We start from the raw sequence: 24,891 nt of genomic DNA on the forward strand, positions 1-24,891 counted from the left end.
CTTTGCCTAAATACATACATTCGAGAACTGGAAAAGTTATGATTTAAAACAGAAACTACCCATTCAGAGAATAAGTAAAGAAGTGGACGCAAAACAAGCCCTTCATGACAGCTTTTGGTATGCGGCAGTTTTCGATACTCAGTTGGTACCAAAAAAGCAGTCAGGTACCAAGTCCGAATAAGTAAATAAAGTAAGGAGACTAAATAGACAGTTTGTCTATCTCTTACCTTGCGTCGCATTCCCCACATTGTGTGTGCCCAGGCAGGGCTGCCGTCTGCGGCTGGGAGTGGACCGCGGCTGGTTGGACTGAGGGAACACTGGTGGTCACCGGCTGAAGCCCCACAGTGGAGGAGGGGGGAGTGTGGGTGGGGTGGGAGGCGGCAGAGGGAGCGAGCTGGGGGCCAGGGATGGCAGTGGTGGGGGTGATGGAGGAGAAGAGGGAAGGAGTAGAGGAGGAGGTGGGAGAGACTGAAGGATGATCGGAGGAGACTTCACTGGGTGGAAGAGTGGAGGAGGGAGGAGAGGATACAGGAGGAAGAGTCTGGGCAGAAGGAGGGGAGGTGAGCATTGTTGGGGTAGTGCTGGAGATGCTGGCAGGTGGTAAGGTGGAGGGTACTGAAGTAGCAATGACAGCAGGGACAGTTTGAGACTGAGGCTGGGTGAAAAGCTGGGGTTGGATCTGTGCTTGCCCCAGGACCTGCACCTGTCCTTGGGGTTGGGACACAGCCTGTACCCCCGGCTGTGGTAATACCTGTGACTGAAGGATGGACTGATTTACCACAGTAGGAGGAGGGGAGGCGGAACAAGGGGGGCTGAGAGAGACAGCGGGCTTGGAGGAGGGGGTGGAGGAGGAGGAAGGGGGAGGAAGAGAGGCATCCGAGGCCTGCTCCTGTGCTTGGTTCATATTAGAAGGGACAAGTCCAGCCGTAGCATCCACAGTAGGAGAGACTATGCTCGCCTGTGAAGGGACAGACGCTCCTGCAGGCTGCAGGAGAGGATGGGTGGAGTGGATTAAAGCTGGGGCGGTACTGGGTCCGGCATCAAACTGGTTTTGTCTGAGCTCAGAGAAGGCCTGTTGTAAGCTGATTGCTCCAGCAGACTGGGACAACCCCATTCCTTGGGCCGGAGTCTGAGATGGAGCCGGAGCTGGAGGAACTGGAAAAAAAGAAACACTGTTTTAATCTCAAAAGTTTGCCGGGTTCACTTTAAGATCTTTGACCTATCCGTACATTTTCATTGTTTGTTTTCATTGACTTGGAAATTTAAATTGCGTGTACTTTTCCACATAGGACAGATCATATGTTCATATGTTCAACAGGTACAGTAGTTAAAGGGTAACTTCACTCCAACAATGGTATAAGAGTGATATACTAACTTGGTGGAATACTCTGGTATTACCGTGTTAAAGATGGACAGGTTTCATCATGAATCAAGGTCAGAGTGAGGATGGGGAAAGATGGTTAACCACTTATAAGCTTGGCTACTTTCAGTCTCGTGGTCTTGATTGGGATTTGTTGTTTGGTCCCCCCTTTGGATAATGAAACATTTTAGGAAGGACTAAGAAGAATTAAACGTTTTATATTTTAATGTTCTAATAAAAGATCGTATTAAAACAAATTAAATTAATGTCATATACATTTGGACAGAACATTTGCACTATTTCCTTGAAAAGCATTAAAGCTTAATCTGATGAGTGTGCGAATACACTGACATTTAGTCCACAACTGTGTGTGAAAACAGGGCAACCTGGGTCTTAATTTAGTATTATTTTCTTATTTTGCCAATCATTCTACTCTTTAGAACATTTTATGTCATAAATTGACCTCTAATGGTTAAAGGTTGTGAACAAATCCTTCCTCTGGAAAAGAAAACTTTTGGTTGTAAGCGCGCACACACACACAGACACACACACAGACACACACACACCTGTTTCAACAGGAGGTGCATGGGCAGGAGAAGGAGGTGTGGGAAACATTTGTTCCTTCAGCCTGGCTTCAGGTACTGGGCTGACGATGAACCTCCGACCTGCTGAATGGACCACTTGTGCTGTTGCACTGGGAGTGATGTCTGGGGAGAGAAGAATGTCAAAACATAGCATTGTTAACAGTTTATCTCCGAGAGAACAACATGCAAACTTCTATTCTACAGTTAACCTTCTAAATAAGCAACAGGAAGCTTCGGGGATACAAAATAGAAGCTTTAAAGAGAAAAAATGGGAAATATCAGTGTTGAAATGCTGTTGTGTCTATAGATGTGGTGGAAATTCAATACTGTGCACAAGGACACAGATGCTTTAAGCCAGGTCTTATAGTTGCCTCTCTGTTGCTCGACTCACACTCAAAGTGCATGTTGTTATTCTAGGCTTTTTACTTTGTTAGTTTTACCTGGCATGGGGACAGATATAGCAGGAATCTGCTGCGCCAAATCACCTGCCATCTGTAGATCAACAACACAACATGAAATAAACACTGAAAGATAGATGGTGTAAAAGAAATAAAGGTCTACTGTACATCGTATATTAGCAACATTTTTAGTATTTTGTCTATCAAGAACACCAGCGACCCCTAAAAGAACAACAAAGAAAAATACATAAACAGAGATAAATAAATAAAGATTGTTATATTTACCTGGCTGTTTGTGTCTCTCTCCAGACCCTTTGCATCTGCGTTCTCTATCACCTCTCGGACCTGCTCAATAAATGACTCCCTCTCACTCTCCAGGATGAACTCACTCTGGACCTGATGTGAAAAAAGACACATTAAGATGTGTGTATGTGTGTTTGTAATATGTCACAGAAACAAAGCTGGTTAGTGCTTCCTTTGCCAGTGTGTGGCCACTCAGGTATAGTGTTGCTATGTGTGGGAACCTGCTGATTACGCAATGAAAGGACAAGGGTCCAGCAATTATGTGTACTTCAGTGGTTTTGGGTGACAGTAGATAGCACGCATACTGGTATGTGAAGCATATTACAGCCTTTTAATAGAGGTATTAAGGTATTAATACAGTTGGAGAGAGCGTAAATGACTGTGTGTACCATGATCTGGGCGATTTCTTCAGGGTTGTCTCCATCCAGATCAAATCGGAAAGTCACCATCTTCCTGTTGTGGGTCTCCAGCTGACACTCTGCTACCCTGTCTCCTCGGTTGGAGATCTACACACATGCATAAAAAGAAATACAATTAGAAAGAAGACAGATAAGTATCTATAATAGATGTTTCTCATTACGTATATTGAAACTCATAACTTTGTAACAACCAATACAAAAACAACAGTGGTATACAGTACAAAAGAGGTTTTATTGTTTCATTTGAATTTGTGTAGGATTTATAGGGTGTGCAATTACATTGAGGACATTGAGTTTCGCCTTTGAGATCTTCTCATGGCGTGATCGGCTTCTCACAGATCGTCTCTGATGCCGCTTGGTGGAGCGCCCTTCATGGCGACCTCCTCCTCCTTCGTTGCCGTCACTCAGACCTGAAGTCTCAGAGTGACCACTGAGGTACAGAGGAGAAACAGAGGTCACATTTATTAAGAGAAAAAGAGGTAAATAGTAAGAGACGGCAACAAAAAGGTTACATGTGATACAAAATATATATATATTTGAGCAGTTCAGGTATTGTGTTTGCTTGTTAAAGCATGTATTAATTACCTCTCTATAGATGAGAGAACTTGAGGTGGCTGTAGTTGGGACTGGGACAGCTCTGAAGACTGAGAGGCAGACTGAAACACACACACGGGGACATGAAAATACACATACACACACACAATCAAGATGATCGCCATCAACACAAACACCAGGGACATTTGGGGAAAGAAAATGCAGCAGGAAGGCATGAAATATAAGCAAAGTGTGACACAAATAAAAGAGAAAACTAACTAGATGGTAAGAAGTGGGTTCATGATGTTAGAGTAAGACTATATAGAGCAGTTGTGAAACAAAACACAACAACGACTAAACAACTAAAACTAGAGCATGGAACAAATGTAACAAAGCAAGAACTGCCCAAAAGGAGAACATAAACAGGATTGTATTGCATACAGCATCTCCAATTGCACATGCTTCATAATTGATAAACATCTATAAATGATGTTAGAAGAAATGGTAAAAGTTAGAGCAGACTTCAACTCTTGCACTTGGAACAAGCAGAAATCTGCAGACAGTAGAACATGGATTGTAGGAGACATGACTTATTTGTAGACCAATTAAAACGTTCTCTGACGTCACACCAACAACCCAGTAAGTCAGTGTTGCTCCACTCAAAACAAGCCACAAAAGCTATTCGACAAACAGACAAGCTATTTAATGTAGTAAAAGGAAATCAGAATATGTCAGCACATCTCAAATGAGATTACAATTGCAAGCCAATCATATTAATAATAACTACAAAGTTAATGTACTGTAAATGCAGAACCATTACAAAATACCCAACACCAACTGAACACAGCTGTTCAGGTCATATGCAGATAGTCAACCTGTCTTTACAAGTGGAAACACTTTAGAGACATTATTCCTGTTTCTGTTCATCACACTGTCATCATCATCATGGCTTAACATATTTGGGCACAGAAATGTTAAAATGTTGCTCATTAAAAGTTGTAGGAAACTACTGCCTGTGTGTCTTACTGCTGGTTCCTGTCCAGGCTCCTCTTCTGCTGCACAGACAGTGAAATATCGCCTAACTAGCCAATAATATATTGTTGTCCAATACCATCGCATGTACACCTAACCACCTCTCATATTACTCATAGCCACGTTGCTTCAGTTTGTTTAGCATGTGTAGCATTTTAAACCATTCCATCTTTATTTATGTCACAGTAAGATTCTGGACAGCTGTGCTGTTTATATTCATATCTTTTAATTGCTTCGGGTCCACAAGATTATGCAGTCAAGAGAGTTTAGTGAATCTGACTTCCAAACTAACAGATGTATGGATATGGATAAGAACATAACATGTTCTTGCATCTTATATGACATGCAGTCCATCCTCTCGGGTCAGACCGTCTATATAACCAGTACCTGGGGCGGTTCCATGGGAGTATCAGGCGGGGCGGTGACTACACTGATGATTGGCACCACCGTGGCCAACGGCTGAAGCACAGGCATGGGCACAGGAGGAGGAGGAGGGGAAACAATAGTAGGCACCACCCCAACAGGGAGTGGCACAGGAGAGGGGCGGGAAGCCACGACCGTTGTCGGCATGGCAACGGGGAGGGACGGAGAGGGCAGTAGCACCAAGGAAACGGAAGATGGAGTTAAGCTGGGCTGAGAAGGAAGGGCCAGAAGGAGGAAGAGGAGGAAGCAGAAAGGGAAAAGAAGGGAGAGAGAAGAAGGTAGATAAAAAGGTATGAGGAAAAGGGAGCAACGTCATAGGGAGGATGAGGAAGCAGATTAACCCGAGCCGAAACAGATAACGTCAATCGCCTTGGTAATGGAACAGTGAGCTGAAGCTGGTCTTAAGTTTAACTGTTGGTTCACCTGAAAAACTAGTTGCCTATTAGCTTGTGTGTCTGGGTCTTTATTGATCTCCATGATAAATGTTAAAATAAAGATACAAAGAAAAAAGAGCCATCTATAGTTCACTGGGACATTGGTCAAGCCCATTAGTGACAACATCTCAAATTCAACAACACACTGTGACACAAAGGTTGTGTAAAACACACAACTCTGAAGATCATGCAACCACAAATATATCTCAACAGGCAATGTACAGCGTGGTACATTGTACAAGCAAATTCTTTGTGCAATGCAGATAGGCGACACTCTTAATACCATATTAAAACGCACACACAGGACAAAGTAACCTACCTACACACTGTCACACTGGACTAAGTGATTTAACGCTGCTGTAAGTCGATATTGAGTTGAAAGGCATTGTGAGTGTCCTTGAGGTTTAAATGCCAAATGTATTTCTTTCCTCATCAGACAGTTGCAAAAGGCGATTTTTCCTAAAGGTGTGAAACCTGCATTGTTTGCATCTGTTTACTAGCGAGCAGTCTTCTTGATCCCTGCCTCTGTTGGCACACTACAGCCACCTGTCAGTAGAGTGCTGCAGGGACGACGTATTTTTGTGGTCCAACCCAGGAATTCAACATCGCACTGGTTCCCTCGACAAAAAGCTGATGGGATTGCTCTATTGGATTATTGCAGAAAACAATCTCTGTGGCATTAATACGACTTGATGATAGTTACACGTCTTGTTCGGCGAGATAATCTACACAAATGAACAAGCCAGAATGCAATCGTAAGAAGTAAAACGCTAATCCACGGTCGCATGACCACAAATATACACAGCAAGGCTGTGAAGGCAGACAACTCGGTGTGCATGTCAAGCACGAGACAAGCACAACAAGGAACCACTCAAAAAATGCTAAAGCTCCACATGGTACCTTTACATAACCTGCATTGTATTTCTTTTGTCCATTTATGCACAACAAAAGGGGGGAATTATACATTATTGTATTTTAGCTCTGGTCTGCCTCCTGTTCACACTGACTTTTTTTACAAATGAACCAAGAGGAGGAAACATGAAGTTATATGGACCGACAGGTAACTCTTTGATTGGACAGTTTCGGCAATTGTCATCCTGCATCATCAGGACCCTCGAGGGAAATTCAATTTGGGTGACTGAGCGACCGATGAATTTATCAAAGTTTAGCTTTTGAAGTCATTCTAAAATCCCAAATCTGCCATCATAAACCTGTTTGTTTCACACCTCAAACAGAGTTCACCTAGACCCACCTAGGCGGCCTTGTCACCACTATTCACCTTGTCCTGTTTATCAGATCTAAGTCAGGAAATTACCCATCTTCATTTGCTAAAAATGTGTTCATGTATTTGCCATCCATGTTTTAATGAGAAAGTTTGAAGGAGCATTACATCTAGGGTGAACAAAGGAGAACTATTAACGATGGGAATCAACACATTGTGATACAGATTCACTGACCAAATCACACACTGTCACCTACAGACACACAAGGGCACCGACAATACGTGCATCACAGCCACACACACTTGCATATGTTCTGGTACCTGAACTAGAGCTAGATGAGCAGCTTGGTATAGAAAATAAAGATGTTCTATACTGGGAGATGGACTGAGGTCAAAAAACTGAACACACACACACACACACACACACACACACACAATCAAACATACAATCACACATACATGTGTACAGACAAGTAGACATGTATAAACACACATAAGGACAAACCCCGACGATAAGTGCAGGCAGCAAGCAAGAGAGTGGAAAGAAAAATAAAAGAAACAATCTGAATTGTCGAAGAAGAAAGAAGCAAAACGACGAGCAAAACATGCAATAATACAACATCGGCCAAGAATGATTCAATATGAAGACTGACGGCAACTGTGTGTAAATGTGAATGTCCATCCGTGTCTCTGGTTGCTGTGTTTAAATATATCTACAGTAGAGTATGTGGCAAAACAAAACACTAACGGAGAGTTGTTTTGAACCTGAACTAACCCCGAGATGTACAAATGAAGACTGTAATAGGTCAGTGTTTAATGAATTGGCTGAATGTAGATTTTAGCATGTGTGACACAATAGTAATTGTGTACTCTTACAGGAAGGTGTGTGTTTCGGTAAAGATCAATGCAGACATGTTTGGTGATCTTCAGTTAAACCCTAGACCTGTCTGCAAAGAGCCAGCTTGTGTCCATTAGGAATGTGTTTATGGGGTATTGTGTTACATATGCAGTATATTTCATTAGTGGTGCTACTTTACGTACCTGGGAAGACGCCTGTGGCAGAGATGTGTGTGTGGGGCTCTGAACTGATGTAATGCTGTGACTGGATGAAACAACCTGGAGAGAGAAAGGAAAAGAGTGCGAGACAGAGAGTGGTGGAGAAAAGAGAAGAGGGAGGATTACTCAATATGAAAACAAATATACATGCACGCCAGTATCTTTTAAGCTTTAATACTTTGTATAGCTCGTGCAGTCTTGTCCTGCTTATTATAAACTGGATAAACTCCGAGTTATGAGAAACCAAAAATAGTTGGAAAATGCTGTTCTTTATAACCCCGTGTCGTTCATTACTTAATTGGTTGTCAATCAATATTAAAATAAAAATATGTTGTAACATGGTAAATGTAATTAAGGGGAAATGGACATTTCACTCATTCCATCTTTTTTTCTGATGAAAAAACATCTGATCTTTGATTACATCCAATTTCATGCTCAATCAAATCAGTTTAGGGCTGCAATTAGTTCACCACAGTGGGCGGTGCTGCGGGCAGACACAGTTCCTCAGACAGACTGCGGTGCCACTGCTTTGTGGGAGTCGATAAGCAAAGGCAACACACAAGTTATTACTGGACAAGCACATAAGATAGAGCGGAGTTATTTTAGTTTTTAATCTTTTTGAGGGTTTCAACATCAAGGGGATGTGGTATTAAAAGTGAGAGAAGGACAGGGGAAGACTGGATGTCTAAAAAGTGACTGTTGCTCGTTTTCTTACCTGTTGGGGGTTCCCAGGAGGAGCTGAATGGTTGGTGGCAGGGAGCAGAGGGGGTCCCAGACTGGACTGGGGGGTGGGAGTCTGAGCCTGTTGCTGTGGAACAGATTCAGAGAAAGACAGACAGAAGGACGAGATGTCGAAGGACATAAAAGGTTGGAGGATAGGGGCGGGAAATCAAGAGATTGGCAATAAGGAGAAAGAAAAACAAGAACACCACAAATCAGAGCATGTTCGCAGTTTGTCAAGCAGAAACTGTACATCAGTGCAAACACAAGGTACTTCTGCAGTTCTCTAGTGATCAGCGTTTAGTCTACATATTCTTCTTGTGTATGCACACATGCACACAGACAACACCCATCTATACGGACACAGATAGAAGCACACCAATACCAACTGTGTACACAGTTCGTAGTGTAGCATGTACAACAGTACAGGCCCAGCACTGGGGTTAGGCAGGGGGTAAGTACGGGGATTTGTTTTATACATGCAGGTCAAATCCTTAGTGATTGGTAGTGATATTAAGTCAAAAAAGCATAAAGTAGCAACTGGACTACGGACACCAAGTCCTTTGAACAACTCACCACCAAGACCCTAACAACATCTTTTGTTCTATTGAATGCGATAACATACTATGATTGTGGTTGCCAAACTCGGCCTGTTCCTGACGATGGTATTAAAGTAAAACCAAAAGCTCGAAACTGCATGTTCAGTTGCCACATTGCCTGATAATATCGCATTCAGAACGATGTGCAGATAATTACAGAGAAATTATTCTGACTTTAGGTTGTTGAGATTTCGCCACCTTTGTTTTGCTCTAAATAGCTCTTTCAGTGATTTTCAAAAGAATCCTTAAAGAAAGTCTAATTGGTTTGAAATGTTACAGATAGTTAAACTTAAAACTGGAATTATTGATTTTTGTTGTTATCCTGGTATATTCCTAGTGAGCATCAAGCTAAACAGAGCTGCATCAGCCCTTCCTGAGTCCTTCATATAATCTGCAGCACTACAGGATACAGGACACCATCATACAGACGGCTATGGCTGAACCAGACACACTGCTCACCTTGTATGAACATCATAAGCAGTCACGTAGAGACAATAAAGAATGTCACACCCAAAAGACATCTACTAAATACAATATATGTCAGGAAACTAAAAAACTTAAGATAGACGAAAGATAAGGACATGAACAAAACAGAAGTAGTGACATAAAGACTGAAGGAACTAGAAGAAAAGGCCAGTGTCAGTGGTGGTTCAAAGTAAAAAAGGAAGAAAGTAAAGGTGACACTGATAATATCAGCATTCTAAGGGTTTAATGAATTTGAACTGTGACCTTTGAACCTTGTGGAGGAAGTTGATTTCCAGTGTGGGTATGAAATGACAAAATAATACGCTATAATAAAGAACTGACTTAAAGCCAAGATCTTTAGCAAGTACAACACAAAACAGACAGAATCTAAAATATACAAATAAAAAGGCTATCTGCACGGTCACATCAGAAAGGTTTGTCAAAGCCCCCTTGATTTTGTTGTATGTTTCTGAGTGTTTGTTCATACAAATCAACAAAGTCTCATAGCTTTATCATACTTCAATGACTCTCAGATTATTAACTCACCATTCAAAGTCCAGGTGTTGAGAATAAATAGCTATATTCAAAGTTTTAATTGATATGCAATTTTCACCATTTGAGGCCCAAACGGACTTTGGATTTGTATGAGTAAAAATGAGTACAATAAGTATACCATACATACAGTATACTGCCACAAACACACATTTCTCATATACATTTGTATATGAACATACAGACAACATATTACTTACTGATATTTACAAAAAAATCAAATGCACAACATGAACACAGGAGGGGGCTTAGACTGCTTATAAAGCTTACACAACAGAGATTGTCTCAAAGACTAACTTCTGAATGTTGCTTGTAAAATAATTATTACTCAACACTGAGTCTTATGTTGGATTTTCAAATCAAATGTTTCTGGTTTGGGTTAAACCCAGATGTGATCTGGGTCGTGCACAATGTTCTACAAATATGCAAGTATCGCTGTAAGCGAACATTGGCCTACTGGGAGAGATTCTGAAGGCAGATCAAGAGAATCTCTCTGTTGTGTTGATATGACTGGAGAGGAATAAAATCACAACAAAGGCTACATGATGACAATAAGCATCAACTGGGGCTCCTGGGTTGGTAGGGTATAAATAAGCAGGGATTGGTATAAGAGGGTCAAATTACTATCATAAATTAATTCAGCTGCATTCATAGAAAGATTCACTTTCATTGATGGATAACACCATGTTAAACAATATGTTTTTGATGTCTTATAATTACATGGATAAAGATCAGAACAAATTTGGTCTATGGCAATATATGAAAATATTATTCCATGAGTTGTTGACTATTTGCAGTCAAACAACAAAGAAAGACCATCCAATTTGAAAATAAGACAATTACAATGTATCAACAGCTGGTTGTGGAGCTTTGCTAAAAAAGCAACTTGTGTCATTTACTTGTGACTAGTAACTGACCCAGAGGTGTAGGGGTGTTTTTAAGGTCTAGACTTAGTACCAGAGTGGGGTTAGCGGCCTGCATGGCCAGCAATGACTCATGGTATGTCATATCGGGTTGGGCTGGTAAAACCCCTCCATGCCGAGCCCAGGCACTCTGGATCAGAGACTCCAGCTGTGTTGATGATGCTCCCCCAGGCTCGGTGGAGGGAGTGGCAGGGAGAAAGCTCTGCATGGAGGGTGGATGTCCCTGGGGATGTATGGGGAACACTCCTCCGAATGAATCGTAGAGCGCAGCGGAGGACGAGTGAGGGATGAACTGAGCAGCGGAGGAGTCGAAGGGAGGGAGGAGAGGAGGGGGAGGAGGTGACTGGAACTCCCCGGCATCAGAGGAGGCCATCGAGTCGCTAGAACGTTCTGGGCTTCGGTCTTTTGTGGCTACACCTATGTGGTGAAGAAGAAGACTTCCTGGAGGCAAGGGGAGCTCGGGACTGGCATATGCATACAGCTCTTCTGTCACCGGCTGAAGGCGGCTGTACGTGCCTGAACCACCTGATCCAGTTCCAGTGTTGTCCTCTAGAGGGAGGTCCATGGAGCTCCTTCTGGCCCGGTAAAGTCTGGATGCTAGGAGGCTTGGGTCTCCAGCAGCAGCTGCAGCGGCTGCAGCGAGATGAAACTCAAAAACACTTCCAGTTGGTGGTGCGGCCTCAGCCATTATTGGAGGGGCAGAAATCGGGAAAGCCGACGAGGAGGCATGCTGTGGTGGAAGATAGCATCCATCAGACGATGAAGAGGAGCAGCCAGTGGGCGCACTCATGGGTGGCAAAAGTGGCGGGATTGGGCTTTGTGCACTCATTCTTTGCATGAGATGTGCGTGCAAGAACCCTGGTTGAGGTGGAGGAACAGGATCAAAACCAAAACCAGCGGCTGCAGCTGCTGCTTGCCTCTGCTGATGGAAACTCAAGTGGCCAAGCTGGTGTGCAGTCATTGGGTATCCTCCATATGCCATCGCTTCATAATGGTCCAATAAGGCCGCTTGATTGAGACTTAATCTCCTCACTGCTTCCACATGCTCTGCTCTCATGTCTTTATAGCCGTATAAACTCGGGTCAGATTGTCCTTGGAGATGCAGCGGCTCACCAACACCAAGTCTTTGAGCAGCTGCTGCAAAACCGGGATTTACCATGAAGAGAGAGGGCGTCTCAACACCCTCCATCCCAGAAAAGGGATGCAGGCTGCTCCCATAGCGAGTGTAGGCAGGCTGAAAGTGTCGGGTATGTGCCTCGAGAATGGACGTGCTCTTGCGTCTCTGGGTGTTGTAGGCCTTAGGCGGCCCAGTGGGAGGAGGCGAGAAGGAAATGGGGCGCTCAGGGATGGAGGGGAAGAAAATAGTAGAGGGGTCTGGGAGAGTTTGGAGAGGGATGCTCCCTCCTCCTCCTCCTCCTCCTCCTCCTCCTCCTCCTGTGCTTCCTCCTCCACTGTAGGGGTGCGGCATTGAATGCTGCTGCGACAATGAGATACAATGAATTCAAGAATGAGACTCAGAGAATGAGAGAGAGACAACCACAGCAAAGGCCCACATGAAATGGAGAAAATAGTAAAGAGCAACATTTTAAAGCACTGCCAAGAGAGAAAAAAGGGACATATCGTCTCTCTGCACATCAGAAACAGAAGATGTGGTTAAAATAGGGCAGAACATAACTAACAGCTGTAAAAAGGAGTGATGAGATACAATATACAGGAAATGTTAAGACACAACGTTGCAGTAGAACAGACAGACAGGCCAAGTGACAGACTGGTCAAGCACAAAGACAAGCAGACAACCCAAAGACAACACACTCAGAATGGGAGACACTGAGAGATCACAGGTAGATACGCAGTGGGGTAGTTTATATAGTATAATACAAAGAAAGGAAAGGCCAAATAAGATCAATCATATCCTGACGCACCTGCACTCAGGAAAATTGTCTTTTAACAGAGATTCTTTCTGAAAAACATTGATCTTCTAACTACGGAGCTGCAACTAGACTATCTAGACAGTCTTTACTTGTAAAGTAAAAAAGAGGCACGCTGGTGGCCGAGGGGTGGAGGCGTTTACAATGCGAATGTTTACTTAGTTGCACAACATTCGCCATCTTTCTCCCCTCATTTCCTGTTTTAATGCCTAAATAGGCCTTAAATAAGAAAAGCCCAAGGTAGCTTCTGGCACTCGAGCCCATTTAATTTATTCTTAATTGTTATTTACTTTTTTGGTCGACAGGAACCCGTTCTCACTCCCAGCTCGTCAAATAAAGCCGCTTTTGTCAGTACCCCGACGCACTGAGGTCCCCATTAGCAACTGTGTGCAACGCACGGGGCTTTCAACTAACTCAATTTTAAATCCTCCCGCGGCATTAATGGACGATAAGAGAGTGACGTAGTATAAAGTGTGGGTGAGTCTGCTGAGGGGGGCAGGAGGGCTTTCAACCACAAAACCATTGTTCACGGCTTGTGTGAAACTAAAAGTAAACGTTGATTCATTTTGTCACGATTATCTTAGCCACGTAAGTCGTGAGTATCGTGAGTATCGTTAGTCCCGTGAGTCACGCGATTCGCTAGTCAGGGGAGTTATTCGTCACGCGAGTCGCTCAGTCAAGTTAACCTCAACCACGATTGTTTCCTGAGCCTAACCAAGTGGTTGTGTTGCCGAAACCCAAATTAAATCAGACTCAGCATCGCCACACATTCAAAACTAACACTAGAGGGGTACTCAGTGCGTCGATCTCCGGACACTGCTCACGTTGGGAGTGAGAATGTGTTGAATATAGCAGTTTTCCTGATGACACATGCGCATGATATTGGACATTTGTATCATAGAGCAAAGTTAAAGGTAATGCCAGTCAATCGGTATTCAATATGAACACATGGTGGTCTAACAGAGGGAGAAAGAGAAGGTTAAAGAGAGGTGGATGAGAGGTAGAATGAGACTCACAGCGGTGTCTGAAACTAAACTAAATTTGATCAAACTCTGAGGTCATACTAATCAAGACAAGGGTGCTTCTTAAAATGTCTAAAATAAAGATACATAAGCAGCTCAGCTCACATTATATTGTATAGAAAAATGTGATCAATATGTTAACTATGAAGAGGACAGAAGCTGTATACATATGAATATTTAGTAAAGGAGGCTGTTTATGGTTGTTAAGCATTTCTCAATTGGCTGAGTAATACAAGCTGTTTCATTAAGACACTTTTTTTTTTTTTTTTACAAATGCCCGTTTAACTGTGTATTAACTGTATTACATTAACTGTGGCACTGGACCGTCCCAACATGTTTAAGCAATTGTATCCACTTCCAGACACCAGTGTGGCCACTATCTCATCTTTCTCTCTCTCTCTTTTCTCCGGGTGTCACCAACATTGTGGGCCTTGGGGTTTTAGACTGTGAACCTACAGGGGTGGAGAACAGGGCAGGTAGGCTGGCCCTCCGCTGCCTGGCCCTGGGCAGAGAGGAGGCCGAGTGAAGGGGGAGGACCGTCTCCAGGGCCTTGGAGAGGCGCCCAGCGAACGTGTCCCTCTCAGCTGCGAGGGGCATGCAGGGGGAGGTGTAGGAGGATGAGGAGGACAGGTCTGGAGGAGGGGTGGAGGGCCGCTTTGGAAGAACGGCCATGGGTGGAGGAGTGTGGGAAAAGGAGTAGGAGGAGGGAGGGACGCAAACAGACATGCTACGACTTAGCCGACGACGCGACACAGGCTGTAGGACAGGGAGGGGTGATAGGAGAGGATGGGACCAACATGAAAAACAAACAAAGAAATTAAAACACGCATAAAGTACACAAAACGGAGAAAACACGAGCAAAATTAAAACACAACCAAATGATGTGTGAAAACTTAGAGGCTGAGTGAAGAATACAGAATAAAAAAGAAATAATTATTACATAAACAAAAGAAAAGAATAGCTCCCAAATGATTGAAACATTAATTAAAGAGAAAAAACACGATCTGTAAATGGGTGATTATTGCCTCAGTGACTTTGTAGGAGCAACCGTTTCACTTTTTCCAACAACACATTTCTAGCGAAACCTGTTAAGAAACAAGACAAATAGCATAATAACAAAATAAATATAAATGACCTCATGAACAAAGGCAATAAAGACAAATTAAATATGGACTGAAACAGAACATTGACCAAAGAAAAGTAAAAAAAAGAAAGAAAAGATTAACCCAATATTACATAAAAGGAGAGAATGGTTATTCAAGATATTCATGTGATAAACCAGTCAGCAAGTCAGTTTGTCAGCACAGACATGATCTTTGATGATAAAATAAGTCTCTTGATAAATGTTCTAAAATAGGTTCAAATTAAATTAATTAAATTATTCAATCTTCAGCCTACAAACTGAATGAATATCCAGTTGAACAATATCAGTCGGTGTAAGAGCATCTGTAGCCAAAGGTCACCAGATGGAAACGTTGTGAGACATTAAATAAGAAATGCTCACGGTTCCTTTCGTAATTACGTATAAAAGTGGCCCAGAGCAAGGAATTTTACTAATTTCCTGCTAAATGGTCAACAATTAAGGAATATGGTGAAAACAACAAGCTATGCTCAGCAAACATCCCTGAGTGAGGTCAAAATATGATGAATTAAAATCCAGGGCCATAAGAAAGAAGTAGAAAGTTATCATGCCATATCCAAGAGGAATTATTTCATTGGGAAAATGTTTAAAATGCAGTAATAATCAAAGAAATGCTCAGCATACTGTATGCAGAATTAGATCGCTCCCGCAACACCAGAATAAAACAATATACAGAATACCTGATCAACGAAATTAGGATAGTAAATGTAACATTTGCTGAGTAAGTAGTTCTACTCGTTCAATGTTGTCGGCTTTTCATCCCACTAGTTTCTTATTCCTTCCTGAATATGATGCTTCTGCCGGAGCAAAGTATAAAGTAGGTAACCCTAACAAGTAAATATGCTCAACTATCAATATACACAAAACATGTTTAAAGTACGAAAAACAAAAAAAGAACACAAGAAAAAGAAAAGTAACTGAATAAACAACAGATGTGAAAAATATTATTAACACATATGAATTTTAACACAGAACGAGGAGGATGGAGGGAGGAAGAAAGAAAGAGGTAACTGGCTAATGGATTGAGGGAAAGATGGATACATGACATCTGGTACGCTGAAGAGAAGTGACTTTAAAGATGAATTACAACAGAGAGGTAATGCTTCGCTGGCTTACTATGAAGGTTAGTGTTTGACTGACTACTTGAGTTACTGGCCTGCTGGCCATTAACTGGGTGAGAAGTGACTGACTGCTTAGCTGACTGACAATCTGAATAAATATCAGATTGTGTAATTAACGGACTTGTCTAAGTGTCTTAAATACTGGCTGACGGATGCGTTGCTTTCTCTCTGCGCAATGCAGTAAGTTACCGCAAAATCAAATACCTTTGAGTCCTCCTCTTCTTCAGGTCATAGGAGATCATCTCCAAATAAAAATCCATCAACAACATGCTCTTGTGTCTTTAGTTCAATAAACTGCCAGCCTACTCAAACACTGCAAGCGTCATTCCTACTCACTCCCACTCCAAAAACACAATGCAGTGCTCACTTCAAACTGACCAGTCATTTTCAGCACAGCTGTGATCATAACACGGCTCACTGAAGTATTGAGCATGACGTTGTTAAATGCATACAAAACCTACTTGTGCGAGATGTCCAATCTGGATCATAAGGCCACTTACCATTGGCTGCGGCGGCTGGGCGTAGCCCGGGTGCTGCTGCGGGTTAGCAGAGGGGGTGGAAGGGTAAGGGGTTTGGGGCTGGGAAGAGGGATGGGAGGAGTGGGAGCAGCTGTAAGACATGGACAGCTGACCCAGGTGGGGGGAGTCTGAGGAGAAAACTGAGGAGCCCTGGCCGCTGTCCAGACCTCCTTCAGCTGAGAGAGAGAGAGAGAGAGAGGGACAGAGACAGAGACAGAGACAGAGACAGAGAGAGAGACAGAGACAGAGACAGAGACAGAGAGAGAGAGAGAGACAGAGACAGAGAGAGAGACAGAGACAGAGACAGAGAGAGAGAGAGAGAGAGAGAGAGAGAGAGAGAGAGAGACAGAGAGAGACAGAGAGAGAGAGACAGAGACAGAGATTTGTTAGAGTCACCTTCAGTCCAATAAATTCCATCTCAAAGTAAAGACTTGGACAGAAGCTCAAAATCAAGTCAGCATTTACATGGGAATAATCTGTATATCTTTGTAGGAATGTGTACTCCATTTATACAAGTAATTCTTAAAAAATATGAAGAAAAAAAACCTTCTTAACTCCTGGTGAATATTTGTATACATGTTATTTGTCATATGTTTTAGAGATGCGAGTGCTGGAATGGTGTCTCATGGTAATCCTATTAAATCACACATTAAAATATTCTCATTCATGAATAGAACATAGACACGCGACAGAAATAAGATAACATCTGTGATGAGGCTGTGCGCTGCGTATCGACTCCCTCTGCAAGTGTGTCTTACATGCGTGTGAGATGCCCGTCTGCTGATAGAGAAGCTGCTGCTGCTCCACTTCAGTCTCCTCTGCTTCAACCTGCAGACAAACAAACACAAGCAGGGGTCAAGGTCACAAGATCCACACTAACAAAACTAAAATATACAACTGGAAAAAGGACCATGTGCACCCTGAAAATATCAGAATTTCTACTGATCAGTCTGTTGTTGCAACAACCAGGTGAGTGCTCCACAAGTACAAACATACTAACATTAAACTAAGCTAGCGAGCGTATTGCTCAACAGACCTGTGTGTGAGAAGGTTTGAGTGTCTCTTGCTGCTGTTGTTGTTGTTGTTGCTGCTGCTGTTGTTGTTGTTGCTGCTGTTGTTGCTGTTGCTGTTGTTGCTGCTGTTGTTGTTGCTGTTGCTGTTGTTGCTGCTGTTGTTGTTGTTGTTGTTGTTGTTGTTGTTGCTGCTGCAGCTGTTGTTGTTGTTGTTGCTGTTCAGTCTCAAGTTTTCTCTTCTCCTGTTCTTCTCGCACCAGCTGCCTCTGTTCTCTCTTCCGCCGGATTAACGACACGCGATCCTTGATAGCCTTGGCCATGGTCTTGTGGTCACCCTCAGCAACGTAGCCGGACTCAACCTGGGGAGTTAGGTGAAGCCACAAACACCATCTTAACAAACAGGACCCTCATCCATCTCTTCTTACCACATTTTTCTTATCCAATATGCTCCCATTCTGTACATACCATTTCCTGAGCCACATCTTCAGGGACGTCCTTGTTCAGGTCAAAGGAGAACTCGATGGCTTCGTTGTCTTTGTATTTGCCTGCAAACAAGTTAACAAATGGCTGGTCAGGAAGCTGGCCCTCTGTTTCCTTTGGAGTAATCAAAATCTACAATGTAAAAATAGTGTGTATGGTTATTGATACAAAAGTATCTGTTCATGGAACCAAGACTTTAGGAATGTCAGGCACTACAATGGCCTCCCTTTGTAAACAATCTTAATTAGATGAAAAAATACAAGTACTCCTTGCCTTTGAGCTTCTTGACGTCTTCTATCCTGAGCCAAAGTTTAATGGCAATCATTTCCCCATCATCCTCTTCAGCCAGTTCAACCCTGACCCCTGTGTCCTCCTGAAAGAACGCATGGTTCAACAGGATCTTTATAGCATACCTAGAGGAACACGAGAAATGAAAAACATTTATACAAATTTGTTAAAGCCAGCGACGACTTGTGAGCCGATAAGCCGATAAATGACAAACCATCCGTCATATAACTATTCTTCCCCAAGACACTGTGAAGAAAAACCAAGGGACGGAAAGAGAGTTCAGCTTTGGTTTAGTTGCTAAAGCGGCAGCCAGGAGGGTATGGTGGCAGAACCACAGCTCAGTCAGACACAGAACCGAGGACTTCTTATTTCTGACCAAGAAGCTGTGAATCAGAACGGGACTAAGAGAGAGTTGGGATTTTATCATCAAACATTACTAAGCTTTTTGTGATCCATTTTATTTTAATAAAGTAAGAGATTGATGCAAATGTTGTCTGTACAGTACATTTCACAAGAGTCCATATAACATCCATAAATCCAAAGATATTACTAAATATAAACAATGCAGAGTCAAGCTGTGTGTGTGTGTGTGTGTGTGTGTGTGTGTGTGTGTGTGTGTGTGTGTGTGTGTGTGTGTGTGTGTGTCTCACCTCTCATCCTTGTTTGTTCTGATACAGCCCTCTATAATTTCCTTCACCTCAGGAATGGCTACCTTGTCGAAACTGCCGGGCTTAACTCCCTGCAAACACAAGAAGAAGAGCAGTGAAGACAAGAAACACACACACACACACACACACACACACACACACACAGGGGATATAACTGAAACACACTTGTGTTTTTCTTCCTCACTAATTTATAGGAGATATTTACCATCTTCTAAAACACACTGCTCTTACATGTGCTGTACATTCATTCATTATAATCTTCATTTTGTTCAAGAGAACATTTCTATGCTTACTAATTAAATTAAATTAAATTGTCTGTGAAATACCCATTCTGCAATTAAAATTCATTAGCCATGCAAATAGAGCATTTACTGTCAACAGTATTTTATAATGGTTAAACATTTGACAGAAAGAGATCCTGAAGTAAGACCAACTTTTAATTCTCACATAAACCCAGATATCCTCTGAGGAATACATAATTAATCACAGCTGTCCAGAGCCAATTAGGACAACTAGGGGCCATTTTGATGGGTAAAGGAATAAAAGGCATCAGCTGGGACTCATTCTGAAGGCACTTCTAATGCCCAATATCAATAAAAGGCAACACTGGAAATATTCCCGAAGAAAAACAAAAGCTGCTATAAGAAAAGAGAAACAACCTATATGTTCATGACGCAGCAGCACAATGCAACGCAGGGGGGGCAGTGCTTGATGAGAGAAAACAGTCAGAGTATTACACTTTTTGGCACAATAAACAACAAGGTACCTCTAAAGGCCCATCGATCTTTTAAGTAGATCATGCAAAAGCCCCAAAGCTCGACAGAAAGCATCTTAAAGACCAGCCCAGTTGTTCATAATAGAAACAGCAGCAAAGAAACGGAGCTGAAGTTATATCCTGAATGCATAACAAGGTAGAAAACTAAAATGACTCCAGAAAATACCACGATCTCTCCATCTGTCGTACACCTGTATGGAGAATGCTACGCCGTATACGATCATCCAGGTAGAGACCACAGTTATTTTAAGATCGATCAAAACTATTTCCAGCAGATGTTAGTTTCCAAACATTAGAGGCAGTTGGACAGGTTTAGGATTTATTAAATGAAAAGGTAGGGAACTTACCTAGAAAATAGACAAGTAGACTAGAGACCTCTTGGACTAACAGATGTCTTAGAAGTCATCATCAGTCTAAACTAGTTTGCTTTTTCACCCTGTTCATGCCGGCATATGAGCACCTTCTCCTGCTCTCGTCCTCCAGCTCTGTCTTCCCTTCTTATTTTCTTGGCCCGTTTCTCTCCTGCAACACCCCAGTTCACCATTACGCAACAACCCCCCCATCTCTCTCTCTCGCTCTCTCTCTCTCTCTCTCTCACATGTGTGATTCCAGGGCCAAACAAAGTTAGGACTAATGGAGGAAGTAATGGTATTACGTCTGACAGAAGAAGGGAGGATGAAGGGGAGAAGGAGAGAGAGAAAGACTTCAGTTTAACAAGGATGATTGGAGGTCAGGAATGTTCCAGAAGGAAAAGAACCATGAGGTACGTCAACAACGTTGTATGTCAACGTACAGTATTTTAAGTAAATCTGCACAAGCCTTGCGGCCTTAGAGTCATACAAAATAACACACAGTGTCTGACACACCACTATATCAAAATTGAATTAAGAGTAACATTCTGTTGTGAAACATTTAAATGTCTTTATGTATGAATACTGTTTATTGAGGTGTTTTTTCCTTTTGTTGAACATGCTAGGCCAGTAGTTCCCGACCCTTCTTCTGGTTCTATACGCCGATAAGTTATGTCCTGGACAACAATTTATTTTATTCTACACTTTTAGTGATCTGAAGATTAACAACAAGAAGAAAAGACTAATAGAATATCTGAAAAACAGTAAATACAATTTTGTAAAGGTTAGATATTGTATCTGCTTTCCTTTCCTATTGCATTGGTGGATTATCCTGCCACCCCGTAAAAGTGACAATGTGAGAGTCTGCTATCGATACAAGATCAAAAGCAAATACCTTAAACTTACGTTGTTCCTTCAACAACATGCATCTGAAAGTCATATCCTGTTATTGACCTGTAACAACTGGTAACTGTGCCATTAAGCTTAACCGTCATTAAACCTTTGTGTGGAATGGAGGGTGGAACACTGTACGGGTGGATTAGTTAGTGAAATGAAAGGAAGCAGGTGACTGGGACACCCTGGGGTTATCACAAGGTCGTGTGTGTGTGTGTGTGTGTGTGTGTGTGTGTGTGTGTGTGTGTGTGTGTGTGTGTGTGACAATAACTAATGTAGACAACTGAAGTTGGTTGTTTGACACAGTGTCTGGCTCACTGAATAAAACGATCTGAGAAGCATAATAGGCTTTCGCTTTTAATTTACGAGATTACTGCGATGAAATTATAACTCAAACACACAAAGACAGAGGCTGAGTTGATCAACATTTATCTGTGTGATTAAAATGTGTGTGAGTGAGACGAGGCAACATTAAAATGTCTGAATTTATTCTGCGCACGGAGTTAAAACGATTCAGAGATATGACAGAAGACATTAAGTTATTTTCGCTCAATGGTGGTCAGAGGAAATCTTATTTGCCGGTTAGATGGATGGGCAACAAAAGGATTAGATCAACTCCATTACTGAACTGAAACTGAATATTCATTAATGCATATAAGATAGAACAATTTACAATCAGTGCTTTTGCAGCCTTTGACTGGCTCTAATTATTAAATAGAAAATTAAACATCAGTTTTCATTTTTGGTATACACATCATAGGGAAACAGCTGCCAGTGTGTGTGTGTAAAGTTGCGATTCAATTTTAAGGTAACAGAAGAACTTGTTGTAGCTGAGGGGGATGTTGCACTCATCCATAAACTATAAACAGCACTGCATTACTGTCGTATTACCAGCAAAGGATTTAGGGATTTTTGTGGTAATCATTACTTTGAAATTAATGTTTTTTTTTGGAAAAACTGTAAGTAATGATGTGCCCAAATGTTTGAACATCTTTTATGATTTGCACTGCTGCCTCTCATGCTTCCAATAAAGCTGAAATAAAAGATGTAATTAGACGGATAGATGCAAAGAGAACACAGTAATAATGGAGGCACTAGAGCAGGATAAAGAGACAGATATTTCTAGTAAATGGTCCATTAACCATCACCGTCAGCCTCCACAAAGCTGTGTGTGTGTGTGTGTGTGTGTGTGAGTGAGTGTATTAGTGTGATAACCTCAGCAGCACTCCACTTAAAACAGCCTCTGATCTTTTGTCCACTTCGTCTGTGTTTTGGTCTCATCTAATTTTTTCACAATGTTTCCAGGCAACTGTCTCTGTGACTGTGGCTCAGAGATGAGCAGGGTCATCCTTCAATCAGAGAATCGGCTGTTCGATCCCCTGCTCCGCTAGCCCATGTCGATGTGTCCTTGAGCAAGACACTTAACCCCAAATTGTTCCCGTAGCTGTTCCTCCGGTGTATGAATGTTAGTTACTCCTGATGCGCAGGTGGCCCCTTAGCCCCTCCTATCAGTGGGTGACTGAGTTCATGTGGTGTTAAAGTTAAAGCTTTACAAGTACAGGTCCATTTATCTAATGTTTTTTGCAAACTTTGTAATGTTACAAAACTAAAAAGTGAATGGAAAGTGAGTGTATTTCAATCCATGTGTATCTTTACTCTATTATATATTACATATTTCTCTTAATTTAATTCCAACTTTCTCTCAGAGAGCGCTCTGAGAAAATAAGCAAGAGAGATTAACAAAACCACGGTCATATGACTGGATCTCCCACAGCTCTTGCCAAACATATTAATACAGTCAGTAAACAAGTATCGGGGAGCGGCAGAGAGAGTCTCACGGGGGAGGGTGGAGATTAAGGACAAAAAAGGACAAAAAAGGACAAACAGGGACGTTAGATGCAACCCGTGAATGTCACAACTCGGTGTCTCCACCGTGGAACTTCATTCACAGCTGAGGCATTTAAAAGCCACAGTTTCAGCAGCACTGTAGAGGAGAGGCACACTTACACTAGTCACCCGCCTGTAGATCTGGGCAGCGTTTTGACATTCAGAGTAGGGGTACTCCGAGGTAGCCATCTCCAGCATGCACATCCCGAAGGCGTAGACGTCTACGGATTCATCATACTTCTCCTCATACATCTCTGGAGCCATAAACTCTGGGGTTCCTGATGAAAGGGAGAGGGAAAACAATTAACGCTGAAGTAGAATTAAGATCTCAAAGTCATCACGGTAAAGGTTATGTAACAAAATATAAATCTGCACACTATGAGGTTTAAATATACAAGGCTGGATAACAAACTGGCTCAGTCAGTTATAAGTAACACATACTAACATGAGTTGTCAGGAGTAGAGGACTTAAAGCATAAACATTCCCCTTAATTACAAACTCACTTACTGATGCCACATAGGAGCCTTGTTGTGTGCGCACATTCATTCATGCAGATTTCATGCAAGTGTCCAAATACTTGGGGTCTGTCCAATTACTACAAAGCAGCTGTGAGATTTGCAAAACGTATAATTTAGTGCATGAGAATATGCACAATAATAGCACTTGTGGGCGAATGTGCACGAATACCAGAATATCTGCGGTTAACAAAGCGAATGGCAGCCAAGTTATTATATGGAGCACAGCGGGATCTTTTTACTCAACCTCAGTTTGTATGGGTGTGTAATCTGCAAGGGGTGTGTGGTGTGTATTTTTGTGTGTGGGGGGGGTGCGTGTACGGTATGTAGCTGTCACATCTCCAGACAGCTTAATCCAAGCTTAAAAGCAGAGTGACTGAAATGTGAGTGCGTCACATTTCAAATACCTGCGGTTTGCTTTCACAAGCGGACATTTCAGAAGCAGCAGGATGCAGCAGGCGAGTGGAGTGGGACGCGATGGCGCCGCGTTCATGACGCGTGCACAGACAGCGATTATTGTTGTCGCAAAGTCACATTAATGACGTGATTTGTTGGTAACTTTCTGCCACGTTAAAATTGCATACCGCTTTATGTCTGACTCCAGACCTGCGGGGCTGGGCAATTCAATATGATCATTTATCATCTTTCAGTGGAATCAAATCGTGATGAAATATATACCGAGATATTGTGATAAACAACTACGTAGTCTAAATTGATAATAACTTGCACATACTAACTCAAATTTAAATGTATTTCTCAAATGTATTTGCACAGTTCCTAATTAAATGAGGAAATAATCAGTATTTTTTAATTTCTACAAAACCACGTGATATTTAATATAGACTATATATTGGATAAGCAGAAAACGTGGTATATGGTGATCTATATCATTATCGAGTGATGAAATGACCACACCGCCCAGCTCCACAGACTGGAGTGTGTGAGCTACTGGAGATAAGGAACTGGTCCTACCTATGACACTCTTGGCGAAGGAAGCCCTCTTGAGCGTGGCTAAACCCAGGTCCCCGATCTTCACCGAGCCTGTCGGCCCCGTGATGAAGATGTTGTCGCATTTCAGGTCCCTGTGAATGATGGGCGGCGCTCTGGTGTGCAGGAAGTGAAGGCCTTTGAGGATCTGCCGACACCACGATCGCAGGACCTTGATTTTCATCACCTTGAAACGCTTCAGGTAGCTGCAGAACCAACAAATCACACACAATGTCATGACGTGGCATTCAACAATGCTTCATTGGAGGTTAAGAGTAC

The 24,891-nt window shown here is 42.3% G+C and overlaps 1 protein-coding gene across 3 annotated transcripts in view; it reads right to left on the bottom strand.

The window, feature by feature from the left end:
• The window catches only part of wnk1b (WNK lysine deficient protein kinase 1b), an 81,135-nt gene that overhangs the window by 16,030 nt on the left and 40,214 nt on the right, over nt 1-24,891 (bottom strand). For 2 of the 3 annotated variants that reach the window (XM_034526672.1, XM_034526671.1), the window contains exons 4-20: nt 24,598-24,818; nt 23,230-23,387; nt 19,186-19,274; nt 18,521-18,660; nt 18,233-18,312; nt 17,791-18,126; nt 17,513-17,582; nt 16,737-16,930; nt 8,481-8,573; nt 7,751-7,825; nt 3,650-3,720; nt 3,344-3,494; nt 3,035-3,151; nt 2,628-2,738; nt 2,385-2,436; nt 1,927-2,067; nt 228-1,155 (exon numbers count right to left, since the gene is read on the bottom strand). In XM_034526672.1, the coding sequence (XP_034382563.1) occupies nt 228-1,155; nt 1,927-2,067; nt 2,385-2,436; nt 2,628-2,738; nt 3,035-3,151; nt 3,344-3,494; nt 3,650-3,720; nt 7,751-7,825; nt 8,481-8,573; nt 16,737-16,930; nt 17,513-17,582; nt 17,791-18,126; nt 18,233-18,312; nt 18,521-18,660; nt 19,186-19,274; nt 23,230-23,387; nt 24,598-24,818 (3,027 nt within the window). Of the gene's footprint in view, nt 1-227; nt 1,156-1,926; nt 2,068-2,384; nt 2,437-2,627; nt 2,739-3,034; nt 3,152-3,343; nt 3,495-3,649; nt 3,721-5,017; nt 5,264-7,750; nt 7,826-8,480; nt 8,574-11,058; nt 12,502-14,430; nt 14,731-16,736; nt 16,931-17,512; nt 17,583-17,790; nt 18,127-18,232; nt 18,313-18,520; nt 18,661-19,185; nt 19,275-23,229; nt 23,388-24,597; nt 24,819-24,891 lie in introns of all 3 variants that reach the window. The other variant, XM_034526673.1, reaches the window with a different exon arrangement.

Source organism: Cyclopterus lumpus, chromosome 23 (assembly GCF_009769545.1).
Source record: "Cyclopterus lumpus isolate fCycLum1 chromosome 23, fCycLum1.pri, whole genome shotgun sequence".
Taxonomy (NCBI): Eukaryota; Metazoa; Chordata; class Actinopteri; order Perciformes; family Cyclopteridae; genus Cyclopterus; species Cyclopterus lumpus.